Genomic DNA, 22,396 nt, shown 5'->3' on the forward strand with positions numbered 1-22,396 from the left:
TTTATCCTAGCCATTTGCTGCCACCCACCATCATCTTTTTCTGCACAATGGCAATGCCAACTATCTGCTTAGAATATTATCTATCACCAGAGAGGCACTGCAGCTCAGTGATTAAGAACTCAATCTCTGGAGTCTCACCATCTGGGTTCAAATCCTGACTCTACCACTTTCTATCTGTGCAACTGATGACGAAATTGCTAAGCCTGAGTTTTCTTATCTGCAAAGGGAATATGATGTGATAATAATAATAATAATGGTACCCACCTCCTAGGGCCACTGGAAGATTAAGTGAAATAATTCACTTAACCAAGCCGGCCTGTAGGAAGTGCTGAAGGAGGTATTGCATCCCTGCTCCACTCCCACCTGTACACCTAGCGCCCCTCGGTCCGCCTCATATCATGGGATTCCATTACTAAAGAATTTCAGGTCACTTCCTGGCCTAAAAGCCCCTTTTCAGGCCCTGCCGATCTGGCTCCTGCTTGTTTCTGCCACTCTGGTCACACTAAACTGTCGCTGGTGTCCAGAGCATGCCAGGCACCCTCACTCCCCTGGACTTCTGCTCCCGCAGCACCCTCTGCTGGGACCCCTTTCCTGCCGCGTGTGCCTGGTAAATATGCGCTCAGCTAAGGAGACTGCTGGGAACTCTGGCCACCTGTGCTTTGTCCCTGAGTTACATGACCTCGCTCAGATTTGCCTACATATCTGTGTCCCCATTAAACTCTACACCCTTGGGGCTGTGATTTAACTGCTCAAGTGACTCCTGAGCTTGACTATGTCATCAGACATGGCAGCAGTGTGCAAAACAATGGATGTGGGAGTACTGGAGTTGGGATGGGCACAGCCCAGACCAGCACTGAGGGTGTGGCAGGACAGGGAGAAGGGCCCTTAGGGTACTTCTTTATCTTTGCTTCTTTTCCTCTCAGGCTCCTACTTTCCCACTACTTGGGTTCAGAAATTGGCTCCCTTTCCTGTTATTTATTGTAAATGAGAAAGTGTAATTGTGTTTGAGACCTGTAACATAAACCAGATGATCCAGTGCAATCTCTAGACACAATTTACCTTTTTACACCAAATCTATAATGTCCATTTGAATTGTAGTATCCTCGAGGGGCTAAGGAAAGGTTAACATATTGAATGCAGCTTTTTAAGTTTTCACTTTTAAATTGCTATGGCATAAAAAAGTAAAAACATTGCATATTCCATAAAAATTAAATTTTATCTTAACTATTTAACCAAAACGTAAATATTTAATTAAAATTTAATTAGCTCTTAATTAGCTAAACAGCTAACAGTGGCTAAGGGGAAGCTCCGTTGTGTCTTTTGGAATATGTACTTCCCGTGCCGTGCGAAAAATGACCAAGAGATATCTTCTCAAAGTACAATAAAGAAAACAAGATGCATTTTATATCTGAAACATCAATGTAGTTCCCGTGAGAGGCAGGAAATATGTATTCTGTGCAGGTGTCAATCTTTTCTACCCATTTATTCCCTTGGTAGTTTCATAGTACATGGATCGTGCAGATTTCCTTTAAGACAAAATTAAAAACACTTCCCCACCCTAGACAATAGCTCCTATGAAAGCATACCATTGTATGTTTCCTGGACTAACTGAAAAATAGTTAAAACTATTTTAAACATTTTTATCTTTGAACGAGTAGCTGACAAAATATGTGATAGAAGAATGTCAGTTTTGTTAACCCTGTGTTTTAGGCCGAGAAGTGAAGGTTCTTGGGGCAGAGTAGACTGGAGCTCAAGAGCGCCTCTATCAAGTTATAGTGCAGCTTTATGGCAGTGAGGAAGGACAGGAGATGGTGATACTGGAGAATGAAGGACAAAGAAAGGCATGGCATGCCTGTCCTGCCAAAAGAGTGTGAGTTGGGACTTCCAGGTATAGGAATCAGCAACAGGAGGTCATCACCAATCCATTTGTGACGATATAATCTATCTTCCAAATTGAGACATTACTGAGTGTGAAAGGGGACACTATTAATAGTTATGCAGGGCTGACCAGTGTTGACTGAGGCTAGATGGAACAACCTAGAGCAGTTGGTCATCTCATTCCTAGGTCACCTTGAAGCTCTAAGCTTGCATTGGCCCTAAGCCCAAGTGGCCTCAATGGATGGAGAACCATTGAGTAAGGTTGATTTGGGAACCCTCTGTGGCGTTTCAAAACTCTCTGCCAGGGTTTAATCTGGCCTGACCCTCAAGTATTCTTATGGCAGGAAGGACATCTAGAATCACACAGGGTGACCATCCATTCTCTTAGGGTGGAACCAACCAATGTGTATAACTCTCTAAGCCAACCTTTGGTACAATAATTTCTAAATCTGACTTTCCAATGTAGTCATCCAGAAGCTTTTAAAAATACAGCTTCTCAGGCCACATCCTTAGCTGCACTAATTTACAGGCATTTGTATTTTTAAAAATTCCTCTGGTGAATCTGATACCCAGACAAATTTAGGAGCCTTCTTGGGTTTTTAAAGAGGCTATAGGATTTAATAAAGGCTCCACATTTCAAACTTCCAACAAGAAGATTAGAAGTTAAGAGCCAATATGGGAAGAGAGAATATTAGAGAGAAAATGAAATATTCCCCATAATTTAATTACAACTTTTCATAGGTCTGAAATGGGCAAATTGTTTTAAAAATCTATGTCCCTTACTTTTCCGAAGCCTTGTCTACAGGCTCAGGAACAGTTTGAGGCATTATATATGAAGGGCTTTTTGAACTAAGACTTGAAGGATGCAAGATTTTAACAGACGGTAGAATTTGGTAAAAGTATTTCAGCAAAAGTTTGCAAAGGTAATTGCATGAAGAAAGACAAGGAGATAGGCTGTAAGCTTAGCATGGGCAGGGCTCATAGCTATCTTGTTATATATCCTATTCCCTGGCCAACAATGAAAGAAAAGAAAAAAAAAAAAGCCAAGCCCATTGTATGGAGTCATTCTGACTCATAGCAACCCTATAGAGTAGAGTAGAACTGCCCCATAGGGTTTCCAAGTAGTGACTGGTGGATTCCAACTGCTGACCTTGTGGTTAGCAGCTGAGCTGTTAACCACTGCACCACCAGGGCTCCTGGCCAATAACATTAGATGCATATTAATTATTTATTGAAAGATAAATGGCTTTGGGAGGAGGGACTATTTTATGAGGACTCTCATTTCTTTATAGTTAGAAAAAAACTGAAGCACAGAAACATAAAATAGCATGCCCAAAATCTTTCTAGGGCTAGTGTTTATTAACTGCTTTTAGCCAATCAATTTTGCTCCCTATTTATAAGCCCAACAACTCTCAGGGACTATGGAGGCAGAGAAATTTATTGATCTAACACTCTCTACTGCTTCCATCTTCCTTGGTGGGCTAGTCCCACATTAGCGATAGAAGAGAGATGAGTGCCAGAATCTCTTTTCTCCCCCCTGACACCACATTCTTTCCGCCATATGGTGCCTCTGGACACCTAGGCATTAGGCACAATTCTAGAAACTGAGGGCTTCCTTTTTAGAAACTTCTTTTAAAAGAAGTATGGCATGCAAATCTTGTTCTCCAGATCTTAGAGTACAGTAAGAAAGATAATATATGCAAGGTCTCCAGAGCATGGAAGAAGGAAGAGTATGTGCACCTTGGTGTAAACCATCTTTGTATGAAAACAGCAGCCCCGTGCCCTTTCCCCACTGCAAACCCAGCCAGAAGAATCATGAAAGGGCCCAGAGCTCCAGGGATCAGTGCTCACAGCCTCATTTTTTTTTAGGGACTGGCTCTCTCTGGGCATGTCATCATAGAGAACTTTTGTTCAAAAGTAGGACAAACTAAAAAACAGTTTGATTTGGAATATGAAAGTGTCCTTTATGGACGTGAGTGGGCAGGACGCATAAGCAGGTGGTTTTTGAAATTACTGGACTTTCCAGATGTTGCATACTGTTGCAGCTGTTCGGACTCTAAGCCCCTTAAAAATGTAGCCAAGACTGCTGCTAACTGGAAGGAAACCCACCTCACTAACCTTTTCAAAGTTCAAGAATATTTGGTGTATCTTGTCTTAAGTTTTGATAAATATGAAATCATATTAGGTTAGAAGCAAAGTTGAGATAATTCCTTAATATTTTTTGACCACAGATATGAAATGGAGGGAAAAAAGACTTTCTTTTCATAAGCATTTAAAACATTTATCATTGTTGACTGAACTTGAAAGCATTTCAGATGCTGAAGAATGAGTAACAGCCCCCATTTTTGTATCATTCTTTGCCCAGTTATGTGAAAATAACTTCGCACAAAAGATGACCAAAATGCTATTTTACAAGGAATTCTGAATTCTATGCATGATCTCATACATGGCAGATATTAATCGCCATCTTGTGAAGCTATCTCCTCAACAAACAAACAAGCAAAACTGATAGCAATTCCAACAGGAGACTCTTAACCTGGTGGTGAATGCTTTAAGACAATCTGATCTTTTAAATCTACTTTTTATCACATGTATGTCAAAAAATGTAATTAAAAAATTAATATTGACATTAATCACTAATTGCTGTAGAATGTTTTCCAGTTGAAAGGGAACATAGAGGCATTGAGCTGATCTGATTACTATGTGTTATGGATTGAACGGATCCCTGGTGGTGCAGTGGTTAAAAGCTCAGCTGCTAACCAAAAGGTCAGCAGTTCGAATCCACCAGCTGCTCCTTGGAAACCCGATGAGGCAGTTCTACTCTGTCCTATAGGGACGCTATGAGTCGGAATCAACTGGACAGCAATGGAATCTGATTCTTAAGGATTGAATTGTGTCCCCCCAAAATATGTGCTGTAAATCTTAACCTCTGTGCCTGTGGTCATAATCCCATTTAGGAATGGGTTTGCTTTGTTATGTTAATGAGACAGGATTAGTATAGGGTGTGTCTTAAGTCAGTCTCTTTTAAGATATTAAAAAGGCTAAACAAACAAGTGAGAGAAGCAAAGATGGGGGGAGGTAGATGCCACACCACATGAAAATCACCAAGAACAAGGATTTTCCTCCAGAAGCAACAGAGAGAGAAGCCTTCCCCTAGAGCTGGCTCCCTGATTTTGGACTTCTAGCTTCCTAACTGGGAGAAAATAAATTTCTGTTTGTTAAAGCCACCCATTTGTGGTATTTCTGTTATAGCAACACTAGATAGCTAAAACATAATTTGGTACCGAGAAGTGAGAGTACTGCTCTAACAAATACTTGCAATGTGGAAGTGCTTTTGGAATTGGGTAATGTTTTAAGGTGCCTAACAGTAAAGGCCTAGATTGTCTTGAAGAGACTGTTGGTAGAATTATGAATGTCAAAGGCAATTCTGGTGAGGGCTCAGAAGGAAGTGAGGAGAGCTATAGAGGAAGTCTCTATCATCTTTGAGAACACATATGGCATCAGCAACAGAATGTTGCTAGATATATGGACATTAAATGTGCTTTTGATGAAGCTCTAAAAGAAAATGATGAATACGTGATTAGACAATGGAGGGGGGTGATAGTTTTTATGCAGTGGCAAAGAACTTGTCTGAATTATGTTCAAATGTTTGGTGGAAGGTAGAACTTGTAAGTGATGAACTTGGATTTCTGGCTAAGGAGATTTCTAAACAAGGTCTTAAAGGGGCTTCTCCTTGCTGCTTATAGTAAAATGTGGGAGGAAAGAGATGGACGTAAAGATGAACTGTGCAAAAATGAAAACAGAACTTAAAGATTTGGAAAATTCTATTGCACAAACTAAAGACACGTATCCTAGAATTTTCAGCGATGTGGCTACACAATCTTTTGTTAAAGGGATTAAACCTGTGACTGATGGATCTACCAAACTACTGTAGCAGAAAATCCATCAGCTTAGAGTGAAGGGGACAGAGAAAGAATGAAAAGAGAAAACATTTTCTGCCTCTTGGAAATCTACAGGCAAGAAACAAGCCAAAGGAGCCACATCTGTTGTCCTTCAAGAAAAGAAAAAGGACCATTCCTGGAGCAGGTCAGAGATCAGCAGAGCTGTTGGAAGGAACACAGGAAGCAGAGTTGCCTCAGGCTCAAAAGGTGGGGCCACAGCCTCTGAAGTCTAAAAGGGTGGGCTCATAACCTCTGGGGTGTCAAAGAGTACAGCTACAGGTTTCTAAGTTTCCAAGAGTCAGATCTTCACCAACTCAGTTCCACAGTGTGTGGCTGCCATTTAGTTTGGCCAAGAGGATGGGGCTGCTGCCCCCAGTGGAGGGGGTGGGGCTGCCATGCCCAAGGGGCAGAAGAATCAGGCCGTGGAGGTAGGGTCGGCACTCAGATGGAGTAGGAGAATGAGGCCACCCAAAGCCAAAGGAGCAGAGTTGCCATTCCAGTGGGCCTGGACGGCACAGCTAAAGCCCAGGGCTGAGAGAGTGTGGCAACATTAAGAGTCTGGAAGACAGGGCCATTGCCTAGATGGTGTCAGGGAACAGAGGATTGTTTTCAAGCCTTGAGAGCTAATGTAAATTGTTCTGCTGGGTTTTGGATTGCTTGGACCCCATTATCCCCTCTTCCCTCTGATTTCTTCCATTTGTATTGGAAATGTCTACTTTGTGCCTGTTCCACCATTGTACTTTGGAAACAAATAACTCGTGGTTTAGATTTCACAGGGTCAGAGATGAAGAGGAATTTTGCCCCAGGATGAATGTGCCTAAAGTCTCACCCATATCTGATTTAGAAAATTCACAAGATGAGATTTTAGATTTGGAGTTGACTTAAGACTTTTGGGATGTTATGATGGGATGAATGTGTTTTGCCTGTGGCAAGGACATGAATTTTGGGGGGCCAAAGGATGAAATGTTATGGATTGAATTGTGTCCTCCAAAAACGTGTGTTGTAAATCCTAACCTCTACACCGATATCCCATTTGGGAATGGGTTTACTTTGTTATGTTAATGAGACAGGATTAGTGTAGGGTGTGTTTTAAATCAATCTCTTTTGAGATATAAAAGAAATTAAACAAATGACAGAAGCAGAGATGGGGGAAGATAGATGCCACACCACATAAAGATCACCAAGGAGCCCTGATTTTGGACTTCTAGTCTCCTAACTGTGAGAAAATAAATTTCTGTTTGGTTGAGCCATCCATTTGTGGTATTTCTCATAGAGCAGCACCAGATAACTGTGAGACACTATGTGAGTACATTTTCTTGACTACTAAAGAAAAAAAATTATGTCTGTCCATATTTAGTAATCATCACATCCCAGCTGTGGAGAAGAAAGTTATACATGCATATTTTTATTTTCCAATGAAGACCTTCTCCCTAATGTTCTGATTTATCTCAGTCTTAATTTTAGAATCATCTAAACTCATTTCTCCCCTCATGACCATAATCCATGATGCATCATATATCTTGTCTATTCTTCCTTTATGATACATTTTAAAAATATCTGTTTTGGGCCATAACTATGGGTACATTCTTAACCTTCATTAGCTCAAAGCTTCTGCAAATGTTAAAAAAAAAAAAAAAGGAATTGGAAGTTAGCCTAGTTACTGTTATGATCCCTTCCAGTTCTAAAATTTTGCCATTTTGTGCTTACATGGTCCTATTCCCAATGCCCCATACACTGTCCTTCTCATTTTGTATCTGGACCAACGCAATTCCATCTTAACTGCTGTCTGCTCATCCAGTCTGGCTACCTTCCATCACATCCTGTACCTTTATCAGACTTATCTTCCAAAAAATTCACTTTCATCATGTCATCTCCATGCTTGAAGGCTTCAAGGCTTCCTACAGATTACATGATAAAGTTCAAGCTTTACCATGAATCCTGGATTCAGGACTCTGCCACCTAGCCATGATCAGCCCTTTCATTTTGATCCCCTGACTCTCTTTCTGCATGTGAAAGTTGGACAATGACTAAGGAAGACAGAAGAAGAACTGACTGACGCTTTTGAATTGTGATGTTGGCGAAGAATATTGAATATACAATGGACTGCCAAAAGAATGAACAAATCTGTCTTACAAGAAGTAAAATCAGAATGCTTCTTAGAAGCAAGGATGGCGAGACTACATCTCACATACTTTGAACATGTTATCAGAAGGGATCAGTCCCTGGAGAAGGGTGTAATGCTTGGTAGAGGGTTAGCGAAAAAGAGGAAGACCCTCAACGAGATGGGTTGACACAGTGGCTGCAACAATGGGTTGACACATAGCCACAAGTGTTAGGATGGCGCAGGATTGGGCAGTGTTTCTGTTGTGCATGGGGTTGCTATGAGTCAGAACTGACTCAGTGGCACACAACAACAACAACAACAACAACAACAACAACACTGTTTCAGAAACCCTGGTGGCGTAGTGGATAAGAGCTACAGCTACTAACCAAAAGGTTGATAGTTCAAATCCACCAGGTGCTCCTTGGAAACCCTATGGGGCAATTCTACTCCATCCTATAGGGTTGCTATGAGTTGGAATCGACTGGACAGCAACAGGTTAACACTCTTTCATACACAATAAAAACGGGCCACCAAACCTCTGGGACCATTCCCATCTCCATGCTTTTCTTATTTAGAAGGCTCTCTTGTGCTATTTGCACTCCATCTGTCCTTCTGGACCCAACCCAGGTTGCACCTCCTTCATGGCCTTCTGCGTCAGATATCTACAATGCATCCTCATTCTCTGTACCCCATTGTCCTATCCATGGCAGGGTCTCCCTAACACTTAGTATCAATGCTATTCCCTTTCAGAAAACTTTATTACACAACATTCAAGAATATTTACTTTTGATTTGTAAGACCACGTAAAGAGTATGCCAGTAAAAAAGAAAGTGAAAATACAAAACCTTGTGTAGAAAAGAATAAGTAATATGTGTTAACTTAAAATTTAGCTGTAAGTTTCCTTGTCGTCAAGGCACCAAAGGTCCTTTTATCATTTGGCAGTGATTTTACTGTGTGTATGTATGTGTGTGATTTTTTGGTTTGTTTGTTTTTCTTTTTATGTGTATGTATCTTCACTGACCAACTCTATTCTTTGTGATGGCTATAACTCATTTTAGTAATTATCCTTTGTAATACATAGCACAGTGTCTAGTTTAGCATATGGTTAAGGGTTTAATAAATGAATTGACTGATGGTAATGGAGCCCTGGTGTCACAGCGGTTAAGAGCTCAGCTGCTAGCCAAAATGTCGGCAGTTCAAATCCACCAGCCGCTCTTCAGATATCCTATGGGGCAATTCTACTCTGTCCTGTAGGGTCGCTATGAGTCAGAATCAACTTGACGGCAACCGGTTTGGTTTTTGGTTTAATGTTATATCACAAAATTTGAAGCCATTTTCATTATTTAGAAAACCAAAATAGTACATAATAAATGTATGAGTAAAAATGTGAGTATAAGGGGAAGACATACTCTGATGGAGAATGATCCGCCTGAGGTTGTGACCACTTTAACCAGATGAAATTTAAGAAGACATTCATAATCTCCTTAATATTTTTGGATAAATGTCTATAAAATATTTCATAATATGGAGCAGCATAATTTAGTGAGGTAAGAAACCATTTTAGTGCAACTAAAATGTATACTTTATGTCATTATCACTAGTGGAATAGATGATGACCCTCCACCTCCTCAAAATACAAATTCATGGCACACATGGCTTCCACGTTTTCTCTCCCTCCCTAAGTAACTGTTCTATGGGACTGAAAGAATACTGTGTAGATATACTAACTTTGTTGTTTAGATTTCACACCAGGGCTTCATTTCTTCTTCATCTAGAGTTACTTATTTAGACATGGCATGGGGACTTTTTTTTGTTTGTTTGTTTAATTCAGGGAATACCCTAGTTCAGCGCTGTCCAGTAGGAGTTTCTGCGATGATGGAAGTGTTTTATATCTGCGTTGTCCAATACAGTAGCCACTAGCCTCATGTGCCTAGTGAGTACCTAGTGTGATGGCGGGACTGGATTTTTAATTTTCTTTACTATTAATAATTTGAAATTGAAATAGCCACATGTGGCTAAAGACCACAGTACGGGAGAGAGAAGCTGTATTTTGTAGAGTTGCTTGCTTTTAGAACAGACCTTTCCTTCGGTTGGCCATTGTTTATTATCATGTGGGGTTTTAAAATTACCAGGCATTAACAGTAAAGTTTTGAGTATCTTTATTACTTTAAGAAGCGTATTTTGGAAACCCTGGTGGCGTAATGGTTAAGAGCTACAGCTGCTAGCCAAAAAGGTTGGCAGTTCAAATCCACTAGGCACTCCTTGGAAACTGTATGGGGCAGCTCTACTCTGTCCTATAGGGTCACTATGAGTCGGAATCAACTAGACAGCAACCAGTTTTGCTTTGTTTTGGGTATATTGTCAAAAAGTCCCTGGGTGGTGCAAACAGTTTGCACTGGACTACTAACCTAAAGGTTGGTGGTTCAAACCCACCCAGCGGTACCACAGAAGAAAGGCCTGGTGATCTGCTTCCGTAAAGATTACAGCCAAAACCAACCTTATGGAGCAGTCTCCTCTGTAACCCATTGAATCTCCATGAGTCAGAATCGACTCAGCGGCAATGGGTTTATATTGTCAAAAGTAAAATTTAAGGACATTTATTATTTACTGTCACGGTAACAGGGAGAGGACCATTCCTGTTTCTATCATATTTGTGCTTGGACCCAAAGGAAAAAAATACATAAAATAGGAGTCTTTCTAGTGTGTAGACTCTTTCGCATGCCGTGCTGGGACGCTGGGGCTTTGGGAACCGAATTCCCATTTGCAGCCGCTTTGCCTTGGTCCTGGTCTCACTCTGCAGGGCATTCTCTGAAGTTCTCTCCAGATGGGGCATCTGAGTAAGCGGGCCTGCCAAATTCTACTGAAGGTGGATTTTCTGTTTCAGTCTTGTTTTGCTCACAGTTCTATGAGCAAGTGGGCGGGGTTTGCTTTCTCTAGGCCAGCAGGAGCTTGCTGTGGCTCTTCCTGCTAATTTCTTTAATTTGAGGATCCCAACACTTGCTCTTTGAAATGCTATTTTGTAAACTGCTATTTCCTTGAGCCTGTTATGCGTTTTTTCCATTTGAGTTGAAGTCTCTTTTCCCAGTGAGGCCTCTCTTTCTCAACTTAGTCATGCTATGTGGGGAGACCCAGATCCACACTGCTGGGCCCTCTGACTCATCCCGAGAGGTTGAGTTGCTCCAGGGAATCCCACTCACAGCACAAGGGAACAACAGGGAGGAACCAATTAAGTGAATCCTTTCTGAAATCTGCCTCTTTTCCTGGCAACTCTCCTCCTTGCCCAAAGCTAACTGAGGAGGGAAAAAAGCAAAGATGCCCTTCCCCCTTTAAAATAATGTTTTTAGTAAACCATTTTTAGCAATTCTAATTTCCAGTTTACAAGGTACTTTTGTCATTGCCGTTGCTGCTGCTGCTTTTAAATGTTCCATAATCAGGCTAGTAGAAAAATCTTTTATACTCCAATTTTCCTTTTCCTCCACCAGCAAGCCAAGAGAGTCAATTCTGACAGTTGGGTTTCCCTTCCAGCTACAGATTGAACTGTTTCCCCTTTGGAAATATATTATTCATAAATGTGAGTAGGCTCTGAACTCTAGCTCCTCCCATCTGCAAATAGGAGGCAGGGGATGGATGGAAATTGCTCCATTTCTGACCCCCTTGGCTGCTCTGGGGCTGTGCAGGACGGTGTCTTCATACTCCTACCAAGAGGTCAGGCCTTTCCTTGGCCCTCGATGTCCCTCAAAGAAAGCCCTCTGCCAAGGATGGCTTAGGCCCACGATTTCTCAATTCAGATAGATCCAGACAATAAATTCCTCTGACTAGATTTGCTAAAATGGGTCAAAGTTGAATAACATAATACTAACCAAGAAACTGAGCGAGCTATAAGTTTGCGCATAACTTATTCAATCTATTTTTAGTCTTACTAAACATATCCTGAAATTACAAGGAGGAACCCCAACCCCAGTATCCCCTTAGCTCAGGGCAGGCTGACCTGTTAGCCACTAAAGAAGCATCTTTCCATACCTAACGAGGGGTGTCTAGAGGAGAAATCAAGAGGTGCACAGTAGTTTGTTTTTGTAAAGTTGCTTAGCTGTGCACAGGCGCCATGCTTTTCTAGTTGAAATACCCTTCCCTCAATTATAATTATAAATGTAGTATATACAGAAATATATGTGTATGTTTGTGTATATATGTGTGTGGAAACCCTGGCGGCCTAGTGGTTAAGTGGTAGCCAAAGGGTCGGCAGTTTGAATCCACCAGGTGCTCCTTGGAAACTCTATGGGACAGTTCTACTCTGTCCTATAGGGTTGTTATGAGTCGGAATCAACTTGAGGGCACTGGATTATATATGTGTGTTGTGTGTGTATATACGTGTATATATACGCAGTAATATATATATTTATATATGTTTTGTTTTTGGGGGGACCTATTTTTATATATATATATATATTTTTTAATATATTATTCCACTTTATTATTTTTAAGAAAATCACTTCAGGGTATTTAGCAGTGGGCTGCCCATTCTGTATTCTGCTCTCACCTTTGGCACATGACCTTACACAGTTATCTTACTACCTTAATTCCATGTTCGGTGGGTGTCACCCTTCACTAGATTGCACTAGACTCCGACCTGGAAATCGAGAGGGTCTCTTATAACGTGGCCATCTCACCTTCCCAAATAATCTGAGCCTGTCTGTTGCTGAGGTCAGGAGGCTATTTACCAGAAGAAAAGCGCAGTTATATGGGCTACAAAACTCAAGTTAACTAAATTCCAGCTGAACTAAGCAAGGCGGGGGGTGGTGGGGAGGGGGGCGGGGAGGATGTGACATTTCAACATTTCTAACAACCGCACGCGCTCCCACACATCCAGCCTAGAAAACGGCGTGTGTGGCAAAGCTAGAAAAGAACGCACAGGCTGATTGCCAGGGGTGGGCTGTCCAGGCCCTGACAGCGGCCCCTTAGGGACGTCCCCTCCCCTCTTGCCGCCTCCGCTTACCTTGACCACGTCGTCGTTGAGATGCTTGGGGTCGCGATTGACCAGGTCGATCTCCTTGGTGTGTGCGTCGTACACTTGCTTCTCGTGCATCTCCTCTGCCATGTCCCTGTTGTTGGGCTTGTAGATGTTGCCCTGTTCCCGGATGGGAGCGGTATAGAGATGTCCCTGTGGAGCGCGGACGGCCAGGAGGGAGAGGGTGGCACCAGTGGTGGCAAGAGAATTTAAAAAAGAAAAACAAGCGAGCAGAAGTTAACCTGGCTGTGAGGAAAACCTCGAGGATTGAAATCGAACTAACCGCGTCGGCAGCGGCGGCTCCGCGCAGAGTCAACTCTTTGGCGCCGCAAGCTTTTTAAGAGGATCCAGGCGAGGACACCACACCCCTCAGTACCAGGCAGGGAGCGCCAGCCTCCCTCGCCCGCCGCCAGGGGTCAGGGCGAACCCCACGGCCCGGTCCGCCCTGGCCCCCGCCCCGCGCGCACCCTGCGTGCAGTACCCGGTGGAGACCCCTAGCTGGGAGGGGCCCCCCCAGATCTCTGACTTGGCTCCAGCCCCTCTCCCCGTCACACCACCCTCGCCCCGAACGCTTCACCTGCTCCAATGCCCTTCCCCAGTCCCTCCATAATCCCCGTCTCTCCATAATCCCTTCCAGTTTCATCCTTAAGAGTTTATCCTCATTTTCGTCTTCGCATTTTCGTTGTTTCCTGACAGCTCGCACCTGCCCACGTGCCCCACCCTACCTCTGCCCTCTGTTGACCCCCCCCCAAGTTTTCCCCTTCCTTTATAGTGGTTACAGTCCCGTATCCCCTCGTCTCTGGGCCGAGCCACGTGCCGAACCCCCGAAATTCCCCATCCGAGCAACATCTCACTCGCACTCCTCCCCCGACCCACCCTCAGGTAACTCCTAGACCGCAGGCCTGTGACTGAACCGCTTGTGCGTTTGGGAAAACGAATTCTCCACACCCGGGAGGATGCGGGACGTGGGGAGGTGGTTGCAAGCGGTGGTGGTAGTGGCGGAGAGCGCGGTCTGCTCCTCTCCAAACACCCCTGCCGGGCGCCAAGATGCAGGAAGAGTTCTTGAGATAGCCCAAGAGCTTTGGAAAGTGCAAATACGGCAGGCGGTCCGGGCGCCTGGCGGGGACTCTCGGGGACTGTCCCCAGGCCTGCGAGTAAACGACCTCCTCCCGCCCTCTCCATCCTCCCGCCCAGTGCTCCAGCTCCCCGCCTCGCAACAGGTAGGGGCCGGTTCGTGGGGGCCCGAGACAAGGGAGCGTCCCAGACACATCCAGAAAATGCGTTCTCGGGCCGGCAGACTCAACCTCAGGACCCCGACCCTCTTTTCCGCGTTCGCCTAGCTCAGAGGCCCCGCTGCCCCCTGCCCCACAGGAAAACTTTCTTGGCTCCTCTTCGCCTCCCCCGCCCAGGTCCATTCCTTAGCCGTGCCAACGCGCGAGGAGTGCCCCAAAGTCAAGAGAGGGCTGGGGCTGGAAAAGCAGCTGGAATATGTGGAGTAGGACATAGCAGGCACAGGTACTACACGTGCGCCCCGCGCCCAGGACCGCAGCCTACCTCGGAATCTACGTATTTGCCCCCAGACATGCTGGCCGGTGGCTGGATGAAGGCTCTCAGGAGGCTTCCCTGGGCTGCGATTTAAGGGAACTGAGGAAGGAAGATCTTGTATTGTATAGAGGGAAAAAAAGGCACTGGCGGCGGGCGGTGGCTGGGAGCGCGCCTCCTGGCCGCGCGCCAGGAGTTTGTTCTGCTCGCGGTTGGCCAGGACGTGCGCGGCGCTGGGTCTAGGCACATCCCCAAAGTTCTGGCAGCAGAGGGCGGGGAGGGCCCGCAGGGAGCGGAGAGCGAGTGGGAAAGCTTGAGCGCGCGGAGGGCTGTTTGGGCAGATGTTTTAAACCTGGGGCAACATTTTCCTAGCTATGAGCCACCGAGAGGCATCTTGAGGACAGCGAATGCTTTCGCAGTGCATCATCCGAGCAAGGGTGGGGGTGCACGCAGCCGACCGGCCTGCAGAGATGCCCAGAATGGGCACTCGAGCCGTCGGAAGGAATTCTCCCCTCTTCTAAGCCCTGTTTCGCCTTGCACACTTTTCATCGCCTCCTGAGAAACATTGCTCCACCATTCAGAGGAACGGGTGAAGAGTGGCTCGAAACCTTTAGGTGTATTTCACATCGAGACACAAGAAGGAATTTAAGTGGTGCACGTGTGTGTGCTTTTGGTGACACTTGTTTACGTCTAGGCGGCGTGGATAGCAACTTGGATAAACCGGCACGCGCAATTTGTTGTTTCACGACCGCTTCTGAAATGTTTCCCAAATGCTTTGAAATGAATACAAATGTTTGACATTTCTCTAATTTTACTACTGCTCTTTTCTTGAACAAAGAAAATTCATGCCAATAGATTATGCCATATTTACAAAATATATACAATATTTAACGGTAAAGAAATGTTTAAAGCTTGGAATTTATTACCAGACAAGAATTTTTTTAAAAAAAAAAAACGTATCGGGCTGTGAGCTAGGGGGAACTTGGGTTTCCTAGTGTTATGGATTGCATTGTGTCCTCCCCCCCAAAAATGTGTGTCGTTTTGCCTAGACCATGATTCCCAGTATTGTGTGATTATTCACCATTTTGTCATCTGATGTGATCGTCCTTTGTGTTGTAAATCCTACCTCTAAGATTTTAATGAGGCGGGATTAAAGGCATTATGTTAATGAGGCAGGACTCAATTTACAAGATCAGATTGGCTCTTAAATCAATCTCTTTTGAGATATAAAAGAGAGACTCCGTCAGAGAGACAGGGGATCTCATACCAACGAGAAGCAAGAGCCAGAGGAGCAGCAGTCCTTTGGACCCCATCCCTGCGCTCAGAAGTTCTAGACCAGGTGAAGACTGCTGACAAGGACCTTCCCCCAGAACCTACACAGAGAGAAAAAGCCTTCTCCTGGAGCTGGCACCCTGAATTCGGACTTGTAGCCTCCTAGACTGTGAGACAATAAACTTCTGTTTGTTGTAGCCGCCCACTTGTGGTATTTCTGTTAGAGCAGCACCAGATAACTGAGACACCTAGTAACTGATACGGGAATTTTTAAAAACTTGTCAGCAATTAAAATATTTTATCTGTCCCCCAATTGCGACTTCTCTTTTCCTTATCATAAGCAGCACAAGATGAATTAAACTACTCCTCATTTTACTTTTTGGCTATAATAAGACAGGAAATAAACTATCCAAAAATGGAAAGAACTTTTTCCCTAAGGTTACATATGTAATTAAAAGTCAATTATATACGTGTGTATTTACTTCACGTTATAATTGACGTATACATATATATGTCGATTTTCACTTAAGGTAAAAAAGCTGGGAATACACCTAAAAGGTCACAGGTTAATTAAAAACACTGGCAATCTAGAAAGGTAAAAAAGCTGGGAATACACCTAAAAGGTCACAGGTTAATTAAAAACACTGGCAATCTAGAAAGGGGAATAAAGGAGTGGGCAAAAGGAGGAGAAGGGAAGATACAGAATAGAATCATAACAAAGTAGATTATCTAGTTGGAGAGAAAAAGGTATGAACATATGAAAAGGAAACCATAAAGGACAGGCTATTGATGGTAGCAAAAAGACAACACAATATTTAATTAAAAAGATCTATTTCAACCAGGAATATTAGGCAAAGTGTCACGAATGTTGGCGTGACTTTCGGTATGCTGGTTATTCATCACTAGAAGGCTGAAGATCTTTTAAAAGTTGGGTTTTCTTCATTTTATTTCTGCCAAATTGCATTTCTAAATTCTTTGAACAAATCATGTGTTAACGAACATGATATGCTAGCAAAGGATGGTGCCAGGTTTAATATGCTGTGTAGTGACTAGTCTACCTCTACTGATTACTGTTGGCTTAACTCTTTCTTCATAAATATTTGCTGCAAAACAGTTGGGGTTATGGTCTATGGAAAAATGTCCAAAGCATTTCCCATCTATTGTTACTCAGTCTTCAGCTGCGGATGAGTAATTTTGACCGTGGGGGGAAAAAATCAAGAGGAACACGGAGAGAGCTTGTCCTGCATTCCAGCAAGGAAAGGACTTTCTCGGGAGGCTGTTGAGTGAATGCTTAACCAGCACTCCACTGAGGGAAAGCCAAGCCTGCTGGGGTAAGTCCACAGAGACGGTGAATTAACAGCTGCAATCGTGATGATCAGTGAAGCGTTGTCAATGCCAAATGAATTCCTAATGAAAGGAAAAACCACAAACTCCTTATTAACCTGCCTCAACAAGAAGCTGGCACCAGAGAGAAACAGATCTAATTCTGGTTATAATAACAAACTTTGAATAATAGCTCCACCTTTATGAGAAAGAAAAGACGAAGAAGAACATTGTTAGCATGGGAACACCATTTGAAATGACTACATGATATAAAAAATAAAAATATTGTTTCTTTGATACTCACACAGATAACTGTATGCTTGGAGGTAAGTTAATAGCTTTCTCCAAATCATTTACTAAGAATTGGGTAGATGGCAACTCATTTCTCATTACTTTTTTTTTTTTAGAAGTAGGATTAAAGGTCAGTTCATGTATCAAAGTTTACGAGAAAAATGTAAGGGACACAGATCAGCTGGTCCAACCATCCTAGAGATGAGGAAAGTGGTATTGAAATATGTTAAACTGTTTGTTCTTTAGAAGGTTTATTGGGTAATGAAACATTTTAAAGTTGATAAATGACAACAGCAGCAGTTAACTTAAGGGATGTATTTGACTATGTACAGCAGTATAAATTTGATGATATTTAAATAGCACAGTAGTATAAATTTGACTGTATTCAAGTAGTATAGTCAGGGCAAAATTCTGAAGTGAACTTAGCTGTTTTTGTGTTCTCTCATCTCCTTCTCTGAGCCCGCTTTCCCCCTGGCACGACTTCCTCTTCCCATCCTTCCCATCCTGAGTTCTTTTTTACTTTCCAATCAGTTTCCCTGGAGTTGGCTCCTACTCATGGTGACCCCAGGTGTGTCAGAGTAGAACTGTGCTCCACAGGGTTTTCAATGGCTGATTTTTTGGAAGTAGATCACCAGGCCTTTCTTCCAAGGCTAACCTCGGGGTGGCCTGAAATTTCCAACCTTTTGGTTAGCAGCTGAGTGTCCTTAACTGTTCGCATCACTCCTATGTTTAGCTAAAAAAAAAAAATGTTTAGCTAGCTTCATCTAATTCCCACTCTAGGATTAGGTGATAAGGAGTCCAAGCTTTGACCACTTACAATGGTATTAGTAGTTTTAAGAAACAGATTTCTTTCCAACAATTTCCAAATACGTTTTTGTCAGTTAGTCCAGAAAAGAGATTATAATAGGGGCTATCATGTGGAATGATAGGAAACACCTTTAATAACCAGTATGACAGAGCCACTGATCAGTCATTCTGGACTGTAGCTGTCTTGGAATCCTGCTGGCTAGGCATTAGTCCTTCCTTTAGTTGCTGGATCATGGGGTGCAGGGCTCAGGAGAAGGGCTGCAGGGAGGTGAGGCATTTTGGAGCAGTGACTGTTTACATGAAGGCACATAAATCTGTCAGTATTTTTACAACCTATGTGTTCAGCTGAATCTTTACTCTGTCACCATTAGCACCCCACACACCTTACACTATTCTTCACACCCCGATTCCCCCTTCCCCCACCACTGAATGCCATTTTAAAGTGGGAAAAACTGGTTTTCTAGGGGAAGGCTTGTCACACCCTTTAAGCCTTTCTATCCTTATTCAAAGCGTCCTGGTGGTGCAGTGGTTTAGTAGCTTACCCACTAGAGGCTCTTCGTGAGAAAGATGTGGCAATCAGCTTTCGGAAAGATTACAACCTGGGAAATCCTATGGGGGCAGTTCTGCTCTGTCTTATGGGGCTGCTATATGTTGGAATCAATTCAATGGCAACAGGTTTTTGGTTATCCTTATTCAGGCTTGAAGGTCCCATAGCATCTTCTTTGGTTTGGATCTTTCCACTTTGAGTATTTTAAATGATTTTTTTTTCTGTTTCTTTTCTTAAAAGACATAAAAACAGCTATTTCTACTTTAAAAAGAATTTCTAAGACAGATGAGAAAATATTCTTTTCGTACCGTTTCTTTAAATTTGCTTCATTTTCCTTATGGGTAAAATGGAAAAAAATAATTGACATCCAAAAAAAAAAATTTTTTTTTTTTTTTTTTAATCCAGTTGGGGTGCTGTGGACATTAAAAGAGAGGATGCACTTAGAGCACCAAGGATACTGCCTAAATCATAATAGATTCTAGGGTTAATAGATTCTAGATTTCAGCCCACAAATTCGGGTTTGGAATAAATGTATTTACTTTAAAATATTTTTATTATAAAATGGTTCAACCATCCAAGATACAGCAAATAGTATAACGAAACCCCACCTTCAAGCTTCGTCAAATATTATCATTTTGCCTTATTTGTTTTGAATTTTTTAAAGTCAAAAATATTATAGTCTGTTGCTGTTGAGTTGACTCCAACTCATGGCGACCCCCACGTGTCAGAGTAGAACTGTGCTTTGTAGGGTTTTCAATGGATTTGACTTTTTGGACGTGGATCGCCAGGCCTCTCTTCTGAGATGTCTCTGGGTAGACTTGAACCTGCAACCTTTCTGTAGCAGCTGAGTGTGTTAACTGTTTGTGCTACCCAGAGACTCAAGAAAACATTATAGATACTATCAAAGTCCTTTGTGATATGTAACTGTCTTTTTTCTACAAGGGAACTTAATTTCATTTATAAATCCCTATTTCTTCAGGTGGCAGAGGCTTCAATTCAGTCCCTGTTTTTTTTTTTCATTTTTTAGGATTGCATCTAAATTTCGGGGGCTTATCGTATGTTGTTGTGTATCAATAGCCAAGGAATGTAGAGGTGGATCTGTGGAAGACAGCCTCTTCTTTAGCTATAATTTTCAAAAAGAAAAAAAAATTTTTTTTCCTTTTTTTTTGTTGATATGTACATCACCCTCTGTGTCTTTGTCATTGGTCCATTGAGGAGACCGCTGCGCTGTCCTTTGTGCCAATTCGGTATGCCCCTTAAGACCGGAGGCACTTCGTGCTGTGTCTGTCCCTTTCTTGGGGCTCTGTGCCAGTCTGATGAGTCTGGACAGGTAGACATGGGAGCCTCCTATTGGTGAGTCTGGTGTTGAGAAGAGAATAAATCCCTCTGCCCTGCCATGGTGCAGGGACACTCCAGGCTCAACTCCAGGGGCCCCATCTAGAAACAGGAGGCACAAGTAATTCTGCTCTTAGATCCTCCTAACTTATCTGGGGCCTGTGCTTAGGGGCACACGTGTCTAAATTTATTTTGCTTCTTTTCCCAATTTCCTCTCTCTTGAGCAGGATATGTTGCTCTTATATCACCCAATGATTTTTTTTTTTTAAAGAACCATCACAGTACTTATTCTACATGGCTGTAGTACCTGAATTCCTCTTCATTTCCCAGGACAGAATTCTATTACCGATGACATGAAATAATGACTTCATTTCTGCTTACTGGCTGGCTGTTCACACACAGCCCCCAAGGTCAAGGCTCAAAGAAGCCTGTGACTATCATTACTACTATGTCTTTGCTGTATTCTTTGCTGTTTACTTTCATTCTTTTTCTTGGTTTAATTATTTAAGTCTATGACATCTCCAGACCAAGCCAGCTTCTATCTCACATTTTTAAGGAGTATACTATGTCAGGTTTTGAGTTAATGTATGAGAATAAAATGAAAATATAATTGCATTATCTTTTATTTTGTCAAAGTTTAAAGGCTCTTTTTTAATCTTCTTTCCTGGATATAAATTTTTTCTTTTCGAAAAAAAGAAAAAAAAAAAAAACAGCTGCCATCGAGTCAATTCCAACTTATAGTGACCCTATAGGACAGAGTAGAACTGCCCCCAAAAGTTTCCAAGGAGCGCCTGGTGGATTTGAACTGGCAACCTTCGGTTAGCAGCTGTAGTTCTTGACCACTACACCACCATGCCCAGAATTCATCCTTTATACATGGAGGTAGATAGCCGGTGGAAGGCTCAGGGGAAACCAGAAAAGGACATCAGTAAACATTTCAAAAGTTTTGTCCTTCACTAGTTTTCCTCCTTTTCTCTTCAACCAAATCCTGCCAGAATTTTGTCGATAATATCTCTAAGATTGTCTGGTATCTCTGTACCATAGACACACCCTCAAACTCAAATTCCACTTATATAATTTTAGAACTTCTGCCAATATTTATACTTTGTTTACCTCCTTTCATTAAGGGTTTTATCCTTCTAATTAACTCAGACTTCTCCTGGTAGCAGAGTAATATGTTTGGCTCTTACCTTTTACCGTGTCAGCTGACCTTACAATTTCCTCATCAAATCTTTTGTTAAATCAATTTGACTGGTTATTTAATATGATTGAAACAAGGTTAATCTTGGGAAAAACTTTAGATTAGCTAATCTTGTGTAGTAAGTGCAATTTTTTTCTGTGTCCTAACAGAAATTCTTGGTGATATAGCCATACTGGAATTACCAGATCAGTACAAATATGACTTTGCGGCTATGTCTAAATTATACCCCAACAGCTAATTCAAAGTGGCAAAGGAAGTAAGCTAAAGTTTTGTTTTGCATTTTTCAAGGGCCAAAACTTTATATTTCAGTATTTCCCCAACAATACCACTCTTTTAAAAATGTATGTTTCTCCCCCCTGGATTTTAAAAGAGTTTGCTGAGCACAGGTGGGCTCAAATTTCAATGGTGTATTGAAAATTCTGGAGTCTTCTTCCAGGTATAACCCCATCACCTTTTTAAATGAAGCTCTGTGGAGATGCTGCCTGTAGCCAGATTTCGAAAATAAGCTTCCAGGTCCAGAAACTTCCTGAATAGTCCCACTAGTATTTGTGCTAAGGAGCCCTGGTATTGCAGTGGTTAAGCGCTCGGCTGCGAACAGACAGGTTGGCCGTATGAACTCACCCAGTAGCGTCCCAGGAGGAAAGCCCTGAACATTTGCTCCAGTAAAGATTATAGCCTAGGAAAAACCCTATGAGGCAATTCTGCTCTGTCCTACAGGATTGCTGTGAGTTGAAAATTGGCTCGCCAGCACCTAACAACAAAGCATTTGTGCTATAAAATGCAAAGCGACATTATTATTAGTGTTAGAACTAAATCTGATGATGCTTATGAAGACCTTTGAAAATGCAGCAAAATTTTCTCTAAAAGTAGGAATTTCAAAATTTAAAGTCATTTTTTTAACTTGAAAAGTGTTCTCTGAGTTGATATTTTCTTACATTAAAAACAAAATCATAAGAGCAATCTCATTTATTATCAGCATGAAAGTAGTACCCTAGTGTTCAGAAAATGCTAAATGATAAGCAAAGGCACATCACATCAAGATCTTTTTATGGACACTTAAAGTCCTGGAAAATTTCCAGGTTCACTTCATTATTTTATCATGATGAGATGTAAGAAATCAAGCTAGCTGCGGCAGAATTGGGTCATCTAC

General features: G+C 42.4%; 1 protein-coding gene across 1 annotated transcript in view; it reads right to left on the reverse strand.

Moving 5' to 3' along the window:
* The window catches only part of CAV1 (caveolin 1), a 47,384-nt gene extending 32,737 nt beyond the window's left edge, over positions 1-14,647 (reverse strand). Inside the window, exons 1-2 of the mRNA XM_003407228.3 lie at positions 14,483-14,647; positions 12,917-13,081 (exon numbers count right to left, since the gene is read on the reverse strand). Of these exons, the coding sequence (XP_003407276.1) occupies positions 12,917-13,081; positions 14,483-14,512 (195 nt within the window). The 5' untranslated portion in view covers positions 14,513-14,647. The remainder of the gene's footprint in view (positions 1-12,916; positions 13,082-14,482) is intronic.
* Between the last annotated feature and the right edge of the window lie 7,749 nt (positions 14,648-22,396).

This window comes from Loxodonta africana, chromosome 8 (assembly GCF_030014295.1).
Source record: "Loxodonta africana isolate mLoxAfr1 chromosome 8, mLoxAfr1.hap2, whole genome shotgun sequence".
Taxonomy (NCBI): Eukaryota; Metazoa; Chordata; class Mammalia; order Proboscidea; family Elephantidae; genus Loxodonta; species Loxodonta africana.